Genomic DNA, 15,771 nt, shown 5'->3' on the forward strand with positions numbered 1-15,771 from the left:
TGCCGGGCGCTCGGGTGGAACAGAGCACAAGGTGGTTGATGTCCACGCCTGTGGGGGTTGGCAGTTAAATGCCAGGCACGTGGCAGTTACTTCAAGAAGGCTGACTGACGCCAACGTCCTTCCCTGTCTCTTCTCTTTCTGGCCTTATATAAGGTACTCAAGAAATGGACAGAAACTCAAAAAAAGAAAAAATGATGTATGCTGTTTAAACCCCAAGGAATGGTCTTTTTAAAAGTTTGTAGAAGAACTATGTGCTACCAGCAAATGGGCTGACTTTGAGGGACTGTGGTCCATTGCGGCTCGTTTGGCAGGCTATGTACTAAACTCTTTAACGGCCCTTAATCGGGGTGGTTTGAGAAGTCACCAAGTTGGGGTTCTTGACAAGCATCTGGCTTTTACTTCTGACTTCATTAATCCAGACTCACCTTTCTTGGATTGTGGGAAAGTCCTGTCGTCTCAGAGCAAATGCTATGAGGAGAGTTTTCCATCAGAGAGAAAAGAAGAGAGGGGGTGTTGAGGAGGCTAAGAGGGCCTGGGGACCATCTTGGCCTTTCCCTGGAGCAGCATCCCCCGCAGGGTCCCCCGCTCTGGCTGAGCCTTGGTTCAGGCTGCTTGCTCTCGGGCGGGTAGGAATGGGCCACTTGTCCTGGAGACATGCCCAGAAGCCACAAGTGCCCAGGGCTGTTGGATGCTTGTCCTCGGAGGCAGCCAGGCTCCAGCTCCCATGGGCGGGGAAGACGAAAGGCAGCTGAGGTCGAGGAGGGGGCTTCCCGAAGGTTTCACCGTCCCCTGGGAGGCTCCAGCTCTACTTGCTCTGGGTGCGTGGGGGCAGAGGTGCTATGAGCCTCTGTGTGTGGTCCCCACTGTCCCCCGTTCTCCAGACTTGTCCCGTGCCAACTTCAGAGAGGGTGGCGGCTTGGGGGGAGATGGGGCTCCTGGCTTAGGGACCCCATCCAGCAGGAGTAGGGCGAGTGAGGATCCTGACTCCTGCTCTGCCTCCTGGAGGGACGGCCCTTGACCGCCCTGTCACGCTGGCTGTCCTTTATCTCTGCATCTGTTTCCCCATGTGCGAGATTCAGGACTGCACGCTCCGGAGACACAATAAAAGCATTCATGTCTGTAGAACCACCCGGTGGCAGGTATTTACTGAACCTGCTGTGTTCTCTCATTTCTGTGTGAGCTGCAACCTCGGATCCCTGGGGTTCCCATACAGAGCAGAAAATGGCAGAGCTCCTGTGAAAGAAGCGTTCCCTCTGGTGTCTCCCTGGACAGGCCTGCAGTTCTTGGTTTGGGTTTAGGTGCAGCTTTGTGAAAATGCGGGGTTAAGACACTCTGGGGATGAACGCTTCTTCCTGACTGCCAGCTTTTATACTGAGATCAGAGCAGGCCTGAATCCCTTTTCCACTCCAGGCTGGGCACTGCTTCCACGTATCTGAAAAGAAACGGAGAGCCTGGTTGGTGTTCCCGGGGGTGGGGTTATTTCACTGTTCCCTCTGACAACCTCCTGAGCCCCACCTTGGCAACTAGGTCTTGGGGTGGGGGCTGGTATTTCCTCTCCTTCAGATAGTTTTCCATTGCAGATTCTTTCTTGGTCTTTGCATAAGAGCAAAGTCACCTTTACCAAACAAACAAACAAAAAACACCTCATTACTTTTTAGTCCCAAGAGATGCAAATTTAGATCTTGAGGAAGTTTGAGGGAAATTGTCAAACTACCCCACTCCCCACCTCGTGATGTCAGAAAGACAAGCCATGGAATCACAGGACTGCCATGGACTGTGCCCTAATTCTTAGGAATTTCAAAATGGTGGTGACAACTGAGCATTCGTCCAAGCAACGGGGACCCCCAGGTACAGCCCCGGCCCTGGTGCGGACCACAGGCCAGCTGACGGGGTCCATATCGGCTTGGTTGAGGAGCTGCTTGGAAGGCTAAGTGGGGCTGATGAGCTCATGGAGCTCCGTGCAGGCATTCAGAGGAAATGGAGACAGGCCTGCAACTCAGATCCTGGGTCCTCTGCTCTCGGGGTTTGCTCTCTACCGCACTCACTGTCCACTGCCAGTGGGCGCCAAGGCAGGGCTGGGTTCAGGGAGGTGCCCACGCTCTGCCCCCTCAGGACACATGGACACAGGTGCCTGCCCACCAGAGCCGGGTTTGGCCTCCGCCGCAGGCCCAGAGCATCCTCTTGCTGCTTTGTGACCTGTCCTCACATCTCCCCATCTGAACGGACTGATGCACAAAGGGTGGTGCGGTGTGGATAGATCCTGCCCAACAAGAATCCTGGAGGGTCCTTGCTGCAGCTGGAGGGTGCCTTCTCTGGCAGCACTGGGCTGGGGACCCATCAGCTAGCTGGGCTTTAGGAAACGTTTTTCCGTTTAATCAGAAATTACTTGAAAATACAGTCAGGTGTTGAAATCAATCGCTGCCACCAAACAGTGTGTGAACTTTAAAACGAGAATGTCGATGCACATTTGTCAATTAAAAAGCTACATAAAAAATATTTTACAACAGTTTGTTTGCAGTACATTCAGTGTCCTCTTTTTCTAAAAAGTCCTCTGTGTATACACACACACACAGAATAAATGTAGTAGTCTTAAGTAGTGGAAAAGTGTGTTAGTCACTCAATCACGTCCCAGTCTTTGCAACCCCGTAGACTGTGGCCCTCCAGGCTCCTCTGTCCATGGGATTCTCCAGGCAAGAATACTGGAGTGGGTTGCCATGCCCTCCTCCAGCAGGTCTTACCAACTCAATTATGGGCATTTACTGGCCTTTATTTAAAAAGTTGTAAAATATGTATCACTTGTATAGAAAAAAGAAGTTCAAAGTCAACATGATAAAAACTGGGAGTTTAGGGTAGTATTTGTTGCAGCAAGATTCGCGTTCTGTCCACTGTATTGCTGTGTGTCCATGCTCGGTCGTGTCTGAGCAACCCCATGGACTGGGGTCCACCAGGCTCCTCTGTACAAGGAATTTTCCAGGCAAGAATACTGGAGTAGGTTGCCATTTCCCTTTCCAGAGTATCTTCCCAACCCAGGGGTCGAACCCATGTCTCCTGCACCTCCTGCATTGGCAGGCAGATTCTTTACCACAGAGCCAACTGGGAAGCCGTCTGTCTACCATACATTTCCCCATCAATCCAGGGATACCTTAGAACTAGTTGGTGATATTTCACCATAAAATGCTACATTTGTCTTCAGAAACTTGAACCTCATATTAATGCTGCAGAGCGAACACAAAGGTTTTTCTCCTTTGAGTCTTATTTCTTTATTAATAGAATTGTTTGGACAGTTTCAGAAAAATCGTAAGTATTTTACCTTTTTTCCTGTAGAAGGACTTCCTGTAGACTTTGAACACATTGCTTTTTAGGCGACACTGAACACTAGACTGGTAAAGAGTCTGCCTGTAATGTGAGAGACCTGGGTTCAATCCCTGGGTCGCGAAGATCCCCTGGAGAAGGAAATGGCAACCCACTCTAGTATTCTTGGCCAGAGAATCCCAAGGACAGAGGAGCCTGGGGGGCTACGTCCATGAAGTCACAGAGAGTGGGACGTGATTGGAGTGACTGAGCGCATACACGCAGTCTGCTCTCATGTTTGCTTCTTGGGCTGGTTTTTCTGCCTTGCTTATTGGTGGACCCTTAGTCTTGGGGCTGAAACACATGCGGGCCATGGAGCCTTTTGCCCTCCTGTGGTCATGAACTATACCGCTAAGGCCCACACTGGGCCTGGAAATTCATGTCACAACCCAGAGTGGTGCCATGGCTTTCAGAAAGAGATGCAACCTGTCTGCATCCAGAACCAGGGCTGGTCATCCATGTCTTCTTTGTGACTAATACCAGCATGACTGACCCTGAAAGTATGTATGCCAAAGGCACCACAATAGCTTTTACACACACACAAACACACACACGCGTGCACACACACACCTCGTCTACTCAGACCCCCAGAGCGGGTCAGGCTGCCTGAGTGTCCATAACAGTGCAGGCATCTGCTGGAAACAGGCCTGAAAGCTCACACTCACACATCTGAACTGGAGGGAAGAGGGGGTCCCCCAGAAAGAAGCGACCTGATTTCAAGTCAACACACGGGCTCTGGTGGCTGGTCGGGGAAGGTGCACTTGCGGTCGTCCAGCAGAGCATGAATGAGCAGACTCCGTGGCGCTCCCTTGCTGCCGGGCCCCCGGCTTTCTTATCCTCGGAGCCGCCAGATGCACGTGCCGGGGAGGCGGGGGGCAGGCCGAGAGACCTGAGAGGTGGAGGCCGTGCCCTGAGTGGGAACGCAGCCCACCCCGCCCTCCTGCCTGGCCCACGTGGCCTCTCCCCGGGGTGCTCGTGGTGGCCACAGGCAGAGTGGTCCCCCCCACCACCCGCGGGCAGCTCCAAAGGCTGGCTTGCTTTCTTCCCACGGCTCCGAGGAGCCAGCGGCTGTCTGTCAGCCGCTCAGCAAGGTCTGGGCGCTCTCCGAGCCTGCTGTGGCAGCCTCTGTGGGCTTGCCTTCTCCCCGCGTCAGAGTCTGGAAGAGTCGGAGGCAGGGGCCTGAAAGAGTGGGGGACAAGCCAGCGGCGGCGCGGCCCATCTGCCAGGCTGGAGGTGTATTTATTATTGATGGGGGGAGCGCCGCGGCTGCTCAGCTATGCAGCCCTGCCTGGGTAAATGAGACATTCTTCAGCAAATTGCTTCGTTTTTTGATTGCTGATTGTACGCGTGTCACCAAGCTGACTCAAGGTTCATCGATGCATGCTCAGTAAATTAGAAAGAACATAACTATGGATCAGCCAAGAGAATGAATTCTGTGCCTACAATGACCCAGGGCCATTTAATTTTCTGCTTAATTTTGTTGCAGTCAGTTTGCATTTTGGGTTATTATGCAGTAGGAAATTAACAATAAATAACAAATTTGGTCCTCCTGTGCTTGTAATGATATTTTTATAAATCTTTGCAATGCCGTTTTTAAAAGGATCAAGGTCTGTGCCAGTCTGATACTCCAGCGAGTATGTGAAGAGGAAAATGCATTATTCTTGGTAGATAGCCTTGTTGTTAAATAGCTCGGGCCTTCTTTATCTCTCTTTCTCTCTCATATCTTGGGAGTGATTTGCTTTCAACTAAAATTGCTTCCTCTGTTTTCTCAGATAATCCAAGGACCATGGACGCTGATGAGGGTCAAGACATGTCCCAAGTTTCAGGTGAGAACTGGTGATATACCTATATGGGGAGGCCAGGCTTTGCTGGGTAGCAAAGCCAAGGAGCCCTTGGGATGGTGGGCGAGGAAGAAGGCTGCGCTGCCAAAGGAGAGGCCAAGATGGACTTGGAGTCAGAGTCTCACTTCAGTGCTTAGAGATTATCCAAATGTGACCGCCTGCATAGAAAAGTCTCCAAGATAAAGCGAGTTTTCCTGTTACACCTAAAAATGACTTGGAAAGGATACAGTCTATGTTGATATTCTTGGGGAGAAAAAAGGACAGATTGACCTGCCCTAGACCCCAAACACAGGCCAACAAACGTGTTTAAAAAGAGAAAGAAAGAGGGAGGGAGGGAGGGAGGAGGGGGGGAGGGCAAAAAGGAGAAAGCAGATTGGAAAACAAAGTTTGGGGAATAATTCCAGATGCTTGTTAAGTGTGGAGACACCACTTCCCATCATCATACGTTTATGTCAAGCCATATTGGACACAGCTCTTACCATCCCAGGAGACCCAGGGCTGGGGACGGTCCTGGGAGATGAGGCCCACAGCCAGATCACACTGTCCCACCCAGTGAGGCCTGGGAGAGTGGACCTCCATCTAGTCTAGCCAAACCTGCCCAGCGCAATACTCATGGTCCTAGGATACCCGTGAGGCTAGCCCTGAGCTTGGACATGTTGGCAGCAGTTGAGTTCACAGTATTTTATATTTTCCAGTCTCAGGACCATGGTCAGTCCTGGGTAGCCTCTGTACTAGAATGGCCCATGTGGTTCTCTGGGAGTGGCCAGCCTGCCTCCACCGATTTCTGAGTTATGACTCAATTCTGGCCCTGGGCCTCTGTCCATTCTGGTGACGGAGCCCAGGGCTGAGACCATGGCTGCAGCCCTGCCTGCCTGCTTAGGAGACATGCAGGACCAGGGATTTGAGTTCCTCAACCTGAAGATGGCCTGCTGCAGACCACGCCTGTCATTTAGAGAGTCTGCATTGAACTCTCCAGGCTGTGAGGTAAAGGCCAGCGCATGGCTTTTTGGCTGTGGCTTGTAGGCACTTGATGGGCCGTTGGTGGACATGAACATCAGTCAGCACACTTGGCCATATCTGTAGAAAGTAAAGCTGTGTTGGAGGATTCAGCTGCGGAGACACGCTCTCCCATGGGCATGGGCAGTCTCCAGGGATGCTCCTGAGAACTTTGTTCCCCCCACGCCCTTGTTCATACAGCGCTGAGCAAGCAGGACCACAGGAACAGAGTCAGGTGGAAGGACATCAAAGATGCATGTAAAGATGAGAAGCAGGTGTCTCAGGATGGTTTGCAAAGTGTGAATCCATCCTTTAAAATGAAAACACGTCACACATGCGCACGTGCACACACACACACTTTCCATGTGCCTGTATATCGCTTTAGGAACATTCTGGAGTGATTATTTTAAATGTGTACTTCCTCTTAAAAGATTGAGGGTGGAAGGAAGGGATGGGTTAGGGGAGAGACTGGGGACTTTGGTTTTTCATCTTCTCCCTTTCAGTATTATTTGAATTCATTTCCCTCAAGCACATACTTTTGTTCTGAAAACTGAGTACAATGACAACAATAAAACTATTAAAAAACAAAACTTTGGCCCTTTGAAGCCTGTCCTTTGGCTTGGCCAGGATGTGGTAGCAGCTGGTAGATGAAGCCTGAGCTGAAGGAGAGGCGGGTCCTGCCAGAGGAAGCAGGGTCCCATCCCAGATTGTAGACCACGGCTGGAGGCGATAAGAGGGTCAGAAATGCTGGATGTTAAATGTCCCAGAAGGTGCAAAGAGGCCCCTTCGTTGTCTCTGGTCCTCTGTGTCTGCTCGCTGCTTTCCTCTTAGGCGGCTTCTAGAGTGACGTTTTACATGATACACTGAGGATCCAAGCAGACTGTTGTCCCAGAGACAAAGCCGAAAGCCTGACGCTGGGCTGGCCTCTCTAGAAAGTTTAGTAGGAGGAACAGTCGGTCAGTACTCTGATCCCCTGTGTTGGTGACAAACATAACAGAAGTCTCATTTTCTTCTATTCCTTTTGCCCTTAACGTTATGTGAAACACTCAGTTTGAACAGTGGCTCTTTGAAGACAAAGGTGTCAGGGAGTGGAGATGAGAGTGAAAGTTGGCCTGAAAAAGATTCAAGATTTGTTCTAAAATTTAATTTTGTATACTCCTAGCAAAGGAAATGGTGCTTCCAGTCCTTTACACAATTATTCCTTTGGTTTATGTTAAACCTGGACTGTTCTAAACAGAGATTAGGGCATTTAAAGAGTTGTGCCACTTTCACTAAAGATTTGAAGAATGCTTTTTCTGTGTTTTGCTGTTTTTGCAATAAACATCCAGTCATAGCAGTTTTCCTTTTTCTTTTCTAAAATGGAGGGAAGTGGTAGTTAGTTGTATTATGAGGATGTGCATTTAGCAAAACAGAAGTTGATGTTCCTGATGTAAAATATGAGGAATATGTTCTGAATCATCCCCTTTTCCCTGAAACTATTCCTTCTTGTGTCCTGTTCCCAAAAAAAGAAAAGCAGATTTAAGTCAAACCCTATGAAATTGCTATTATCATAGATTAAAAAAAAGTTCCGATGTCAGCAATTTCATAGGAGTCCCCCTAATCTGTGTGAAATACTCTCCTGAAAAACAGACAAATACTTAGTATCTTAAGTTTTTTTTCAAACTACCTGGCTCTTTCTTCCCTGGAATTTGTCCTGGATATGGACTGAACCCTGATTTATAGTGTCTTCTAGACGGAAAACCACTTGATAAATATGCGCCCTCTCACATCTTCTAGGGCTGGGAATGTCTTTGAACGGGTCTGGAGGAAAGTCTGTCTAAAGCAGTCCATCCTGTCCTTTAGGGCCCATCTCATTCATTCTTTTGCTGAGTTTTTTGTTTGTTTGTTTGTTCTTTCTCTCTTTTTTGGCACTCATTCTAAATTACTGGTTATGTACTGTGAATTATTGTTTGTTTTGGTCTCTAAGGGAAGAGTCAGCCTGTGGGGGAACAGGAATTGTGAGGCCTGTATCAGCATCTCATCTCCGCCTCCATCTCTGGGACCTGAGACAGTGCTCCTTGCCTCATGGACCACTGTGTGGCCTCTGCAAAATGGGGGACTGGAACCAATTGAGCTTATGTGATGTTCAGGCTCCTGGGGCCCTACTGAATGTTTTCTTACTGGTCATCTATAATGTTTGTTGAAACAGAGAAACAACAAATATGCTCTATAGACATCCATCCTCTGCCTGGGAAACGAAGCTCACTCATATCGACGTTTCAGTGCAAATGTCGATCATAGTAAATCACACTGATTGAATGCTTTAAATTTATCAAACACCACCGTAAGCATTTTTTCTCATTTCAACTTTATAAGTCCCCAGTGAGGGAGATACAGGCAGCATCTTCAATTCTCAGGGACCTGAGACTCAGAGCGTTTCAATAACCAATCAGAAGTCCCATGAAAGCCAGACCTGGTGTTGGGTAGGAGCTTCCCCACTGTTCTGTAGAGTGGACAGTCTATATTCTGAGTTTTATTTACCCCCCAGAAATTGTGTTTTCCTGCGTAACTGTACACAGTACAAACTCATGCACCAGGGACATGAGGAACCACTGAACTTCGTTGGTTGAAATATAATTTACTTGAGGAATTATTTACTTCCTGTTGATAAGCTAATTAAACAATTTTCTCATCTAATTTTCCCAGAACACTTCTCATAGGCAAAGCTTTATTTGAAACATAGTAAGTTGATTAAACAGAAATTGGTGAGAACTTTCTTTCATTTTTCTAAGTAAAATGACATCACACCTCCTAAGTCCTTCCTTTAAAGCCTTGCTTGCTTGCTGTCTGCAGTTCTTTATGTTTGTGGGACGCTATCCATGCCCTTGGACATATGGGCACTTGCTGCTGTGCATACCTGTTTCTAGAGGGTGTTGTAGTTTACAAAATAACACCATGAGCTTATCTAGCATATTAGATTCCACCCTCATCGTTGTTTTATTCTCACAACAGCCTTTTAAGCTAAGGCAAAATCATGTTCTTTAAGCTCATTTTACTCCTGAAGAAAGAGTGTAAAAAAGGTGAGTGGCTGTGGAATCTGTCTTATCGTTGGTCAAACCGGAGCTGTACCCTGGGTCAACTGATTTCCAGTCACGGTGTGCTGATATCCTCTGTGCACTAACTTGCTTTAATAACTTAATTTTCTTATCGTTTACCATCTTTTCATGGCTTTGCATTTTAAATGGTGAACTGGGTAGGTCTAAATAGGTCTTGTTGCTGTTCACTTGCTACGTCGTGCCTGACTCTTTGTGACCCCGTGGACCGCAGCATGCCAGGCTGCCCTGTTCTTCACCATCTCCCGGAGTTTGCTCAAACTCATGTCCATTGAGTTGGTGATGCCATACTCTAAATAATCCTAAAATCAACCCACAGAGATATGTTTGCTCCTCGTGAGGACTTTGACACAGTGATGGAGGTTCTCTGTGGACATCTCCAGCAGGCAGAGGATCCCAGGGTTGCTGAGTCCAGAGGCTCAAGTCAGTGATTGACGACTCAGCAGCCACTGCTCAAATGTGGGGGCTTTTAGGCAAATCAGATGAGCTCTTAGGAGCTGTCACAGTGGCGGCCAGGCAAGGCTGCGTTCCAGCAGGCACGTGGGTGGCCGTCTCACTCACTGTCTTACAGTCCTGGCTTTTTACCTGATTCCACTGCACACGCCAGGGCTACGCTTTATTCTCTCCTATCTTCACAGGGAGCTCCTACTGATCGACCTGACCCCAGGGTATTTACAACCGTGTCCATACTGTTTCCATTATTCCTTTTTCTGCATCGCGAATGAAGCAGCGGAAAGTGCTGAGATGCTGGCCTGTAGCTCAGCACAGGGGACCAGACAGACAGAAGCACATCTGGTATCTCACCAAATTCTGGTTGGTCTTGTTCCCAATAGACGGAACAGATAAATTTGAAGAAAAGTGACTTGGATGCATTTTCACATGAACTGAGCAGAGAGATGACAGCCCTTCACTGGACAAGTCCCAATTCTTTATGACCCTCCCAAGGGCTCCTGCATACCTGACTGTCTAGATCGATCCCAGAGTTCTCCAAAGTTATCCTCAGGAAGCCCAGAATAAAAAAATAAGAAAAAAAATACAGGAATGTCGTTTAGTTTCTCAACCTTCTGCTTCCACCTGTCACCATGGCAGCTGGTTAATCAGAAAGGTGTGCATGCATACCCCTCACTGTGCATCTTTCAGGATCCTGTCACTTTGTTAAGCTGGGGTCCCCAGAGTCAGTTCTGTGGGAGCTCCCTGGCGGTCTTCACAGAAGCAAGTGGTCTGGGTCTCTGACATTTCAGCCTCCTTACCCTGCAGTGTCCCCGCTTTACCTAGGAGACAGGTTTCATGTATTAAAGTTCCTTTTTTTTTTAACTTTTTTTTTTTTTATTAGTTGGAGGCTAATTACTTTACAGCATTGCAGTGATTTTTGTCATACATTGAATTAGCCATGGATTTACATGTATTCCCCATCCCGGTCCCCCCTCCCACCTCCCTCTCCACCCCATCCCTCTGGGTCTTCCCAGTGCACCAGGCCTGAGCACTTGTCTCATGCATCCAACCTGGGCTGGTGATCTGTTTCACCCTAGATATACATGTTTCGATGCTGTTCTCTTGAAACATCCCACCCCCGCGTTCTCCCATAGAGTCCACAAGTCTGTTCTATACATCTGAGTCTCTTTTTCTTTTTTTGCATATAGGGCTACCGTTACCATCTTTCTAAATTCCATATATATGTGTTAGTATACTGTAATGGTCTTTATCTTTCTGGCTTACTTCACTCTGTATAATGGGCTCCAGTTTCATCCATCTCATTAGAACTGATTCAAATGAATTCTTTTTAACGGCTGAGTAATATTCCATGGTGTATATGTACCACAGCTTCATGTATTAAAGTTCTGTGTAAGAACTAGAGATTTTCATCTGAAGTGAAGTCAGACAGAGAAGATAAATATCATATGATATAACTTATATGTATAATATTAAAAAAATGATACAAATGAACTTATTTACAAGATAGAAACAGACCTACAGACAGAGAAAACAGACATGGTCACCAAGTGTTGTTGTTGTTTGGTCGCTAAGTCATGTTCGACTCTCTGCAACCCCATGGATGGTAGCCGGCCAGGCTCCGCTGCCCCTGAGATTTCCCAGGCAAGAGTACTGGAGTGGGTTGCCATTTCCTTCTCCAGGGGATCTTCCTGACCCAGGGATCAAACCCATATCTCCTGCATTGCAGGCAGATTCTTCACCACTGAACCACCTGGGAAACCCATAGTTACCAAAAGTGGGGATAAATTAGGAGTTTGTGATGAACAGGTACATGCCACTGTATATAAAATGGATAAACAACAAGACCCTACTGTATAGCATGGAGAACTATACTCAGTACCTTGTAATAACCGATAATGAAGAGGAACTTGTAAAAGAATGTGTGTGTGTGTGTATATAAGTGAATCACTTTGCTGCACATCTGAAATGAATACAATATTATAAATCAACTATATGTCAATATTAATGTCAGTATTATTTAATATTAATATTAAATGCCAATACAATTACTCAATTATATATTAAATAATTTAATTAATTTTAAATGTCAATATAATTCAGTATGTCAATATTAAAAATCAGAGGCATTACCTTACCAACAAAGGTCTATCTAGTCAAAGCTATGGTTTTTCCAGTAGTCATGGAAAAACCAGTAGTATGGATGTGAGAGTTGGACTATAAAGAAAGCTGAGTGCTGAAGAATTGATGCTTTTGAACTGTGATGTTGGAGAAGACTCTTGAGAGTCCCTTGGACTGCAAGGAGATCCAACCAGTCAATCCTAAAGGAAATCAACCATGAATATTCACTGGAAGGACTGATGCTGAAGCTCTAATACTTTGGCCACCTAATGTGAAGAATCACTCATTTGAAAAGACCCTGATGCTGGGAAAGATTGAAGGCGGGAGGAGAAAGGGACAACAGGGGATGAGATGGTTGGATGGCATCACTGACACGACGGACATGAGTTTGAGTAAACTCCTGGAGTTGGTGATGGACAGGGAGGCCTGGTGTGCTGCAGTCCATGGGGTCGCAAAGAGTCAGACACAACTGGGCGACTGAACTAGTAATACGTCAATAACTTTAAAAAGGTTATTCTTACCTAAAAAGAAAACAAATTAAGAGTCCTCTGACCACCTCCCTAAAGTCCTCAAGATTTGAAGATGATTACTTTAGGAAATCAGAAGGAAAAACAGAGTCATCAGGTGGTTCATAGGCCTCCGCAGACTCCTATTCAGGGCTCTTTCCATTTGTGAAGTAGGTGAAAAGTAGCACTGAGTCTTCAGCTGTTGCTCCTTTTAAAGTCGTCTATTTAGGGCAATGAAATTATTACTGATGTCATGCACATTTAGTGTAACACGAGAACTCGATCAGTTTCCCTCTGGCTTTTGGTTTTTCCTTGGGAAATTCTTACCACGCTGCCCCCTCTCTAACTCTCCGTCTTGTATTGACTATCCAAATATATCCAATAATGCTCTTTCTGAAAATATGCCAGTTGAGGTAATTTCAGCTAAGCTGGGATATTAAACTGTGATGTCTGTTTGCTGGAGAATGCTATCCTCTTCCCCGAAGCCATGGTGCCTGGCAGTTTCTGTTTTATTCCCCGAAGGGTCATCTCCTGTGTCCGGAATGCTCCCACTGCACCTGCCTGTCCCCCGAAGGGTTGTGTTGGTCTTTGAGGTGGTTTATGCAAACACGCAGTACAGTTTCCCACTCTGCCTCGCCCTATCTCCCAGACATGCTTTCTTCATCATGGGTACACTTTCCTGCAGGCCTGGGCTTCTGTGTGGGAATATGCTTTGTCTTCGAAGCCAGCTTGCAGCCCAGCCAGCACACACAATCCCCATCAGTCCCTTTCCCACTAGCCTTCTTTGATGCTCCTCATGCCTCAGCAGCGCTCGGGGGCTATTCTGCATCTGCTGGGGGCCTCACTAGCTCTTCCCTGCCTGGGTTTATTGTCTCCTGACCCAAGTTTAGGTTACATCTATGTTAGAAGGTACAAGGGTTTCAATTTCAAAGAAAGGGAGCAATTTGCCCCCATCTTGGCTTCCCAGTGTTGAAATTCTAGGAGTGGGAGTGAGTTTCCCATTTCTGGAGCTTCTGGTGAAACTTACTAGATTCAGGCATCCCGTAAAACCCTATCTCATAGGTCAATCCTACTTTGTGAAGGAACTTCTGGAGTTGCGTGGGTTCTATTTTGTTTTAATATTTTGAAGCTAAGAATTCCTAGTAGAAGACTCAGTGTGCACATGGGCTGGGAGTTGTGTGAATTCCTTGTCCATCCTTATTCCAAGTTTTCTGACTCTACTGAGTTAATCAAACTGGGAAGCTGTCTAAATATTCTCTGGCTCTGGAAAGTGAACAGGCCCAGAATGTGTTGCTGTGAGCAGGATGCCCAGTCTCGTGACCTTAATACAGAGCTGTGGTGAATAGGCTTGTCGGAGGGTAAGGTGGAACAAACATACAGGTGAAATTTGGCCTGACATGTGAAGACTCTTAAAAACATGCATGCCTTTTGACCGGGTCATAAAATTCCCCAGGGTTTATACTGTGGTTCTTTTTAAGAACATGGGCAAAGACTAGATGTTAGGAGCTTTACCACTGTGTTGTTTCATTTAAAAAAAAAAAAAGATTGAACACAATCTAGGTTCAAAAGCAGAAAAGGGATTTCAATAAATCCTACTGTGCCCGTGCAGTGAAGTGTTATACAGACATCACAGATAAAAGTCATGGAAGCAAGGCCATGAGAATGTCTAAAACTAGTTTATTTTGATCAAGAAGATATGTCACCACATATTATCCATAGTATCTAAGTGTCCATGTGTGTATATAAACACACACACCGCAATTTTAACAGCGGTGCTCTCCAGGTGATTCATGCATTTTTCACATCTCCGTTGTCTCATGTTTTGGTGTGGCAATGATATTCTTTTATAAACAGGAAAGCAGGTTCTAATCCCAACAGAGAAGCATGAACCCGGTCCATAACTTGAAGCCAAGCCATGTCGCTGGCTGGCTGCAGTGGCCCCGACTCTCAGGGGTGACCACGTCCCCAGAAACTCCAGCTCTTGCTTGTGTCCCCAGGGAAGGAGAGCCCGCCGGTGAGTGACACCCCGGATGACAGCGACGAACCCATGCCTGTCCCCGAAGACCTCTCCACCACGTCTGGGGGCCAGCAGAGCTCCAAGAGCGAGCGCGGACTGGGTAAGTGGGCCGCCCGCCTCTCACTCCCAGGCCGTCTCGAGGCCTCCGGCGCCCCCGTCTCTCCACGTCCTTCCAGAGCCCGCGGTGAGCGTGTGTGAGTCCCGTCACCCGTGGCTTCCCCTCGCCCCCCCACCCCGGGAAGGGAGCACGCGTGCAGGGCGGGGCCCCGCGGCGTGAGCGCCCAGCCCCACGTGGGGTGCAGCGTGGCCGAGCTGAAGAGCACCCCCGAAGGCGGGCACATCACTGGTCCCCTGTGCTCGGAGCACTGCAGCAGTGTGCAGTGTACACATGCTCGTAGACAGGAGATGCATCTTCCTGTTTATTTTCACAGCTTTGACGTAGAAGGAGCCGAACCCGGCCCTTCTGTTATCCCTCTCCTCTCTGTTTCTCTAGTGTCCAGTTTAAGCGAAAGTAGAAAATTGGATAAATAAAACATTTCGATGTTAAAAATGAAAAATACATAATCTCCGTTAGCAGACATTCACATACCTTGTCCGCAGAAGAGTGGGTGTGGAGGTATTTGCCGTCGCTTCCCTGGGGGGCCTGCCCAGGCTGCGGAGTCCATGGTGAGAAGTCTGAGTCCACCCTCTCTAGGAGAACGGAGACCCAGAGAAGTTCAGGGAATTAGCCGGGGTCACAGAGCAGAGTCAGAAGCAGACACCATTTCTGACTAAAGACTGGTGTCTAATCCAGTATACCCTATTCTCATCAGCTAGTGAGTCAGCAGTTCCTTGGAATATCTATTTTCTTTTGCATTTGATAAAGAAAAAACTGTGAAGTTGAGAGCCCCTTATTTGCAGCAAAGAGAGTCATGAAGGGTGCATAGGTGGCAGTGAGATCAGATAGGCAGGAGAGATCAGCTTCTAAGACCCACAGCCAAGGAGGGCACTTGTCTAAAGTTCTGAGACTCACAAGTTATTTTCCTGTAGGACATCCTGATGTGATAACAGAAATGTATTTTGTGTGTTTTCATGTGCCTTGGAAACCAGATAGGCTCTGGGTGTATTTTTTTTTTTTAATTTAGCTATATAGTTAGCTGAACAAACGGGGATAGTGGCTAAAGTCTTTTGACGTAAATGGACCAAGAAAACAAGGACATTTCTGAATTCCTTTTCCCTGTTAGATAGTGGCTACTGTATGTGGGCAAGTAGATGGGGAAGAGTGTGCACTCTTTCTACACACATCCTTTCGGGGGTTCCCAAAGCTAGGACACGGAAGAGCATGCCTTGTTGTAATTGATGTATTTGTGTTTAAGATTGTCTTCTGTTTATTGCAAGAGATACTGGTTTGTCATTCA

The 15,771-nt window shown here is 47.3% G+C and overlaps 1 protein-coding gene across 14 annotated transcripts in view; it reads left to right on the forward strand.

The window, feature by feature from the left end:
- The window catches only part of IKZF1 (IKAROS family zinc finger 1), a 96,307-nt gene that overhangs the window by 9,271 nt on the left and 71,265 nt on the right, over positions 1–15,771 (forward strand). For 6 of the 14 annotated variants that reach the window (XM_070471942.1, XM_070471954.1, XM_070471968.1 and 3 more), the window contains 2 exons: positions 5,124–5,177; positions 14,355–14,474. In XM_070471942.1, coding sequence (XP_070328043.1) covers positions 5,138–5,177; positions 14,355–14,474 — 160 coding nt within the window. In that variant the 5' untranslated portion in view covers positions 5,124–5,137. Of the gene's footprint in view, positions 1–4,351; positions 4,644–5,123; positions 5,178–14,354; positions 14,475–15,771 lie in introns of those variants that run through there. The other 8 variants (XM_070471994.1, XM_070471993.1, XM_070471982.1 and 5 more) reach the window with 8 other exon arrangements.

Source organism: Odocoileus virginianus, chromosome 1 (assembly GCF_023699985.2).
Source record: "Odocoileus virginianus isolate 20LAN1187 ecotype Illinois chromosome 1, Ovbor_1.2, whole genome shotgun sequence".
NCBI classification, from domain to species: Eukaryota; Metazoa; Chordata; class Mammalia; order Artiodactyla; family Cervidae; genus Odocoileus; species Odocoileus virginianus.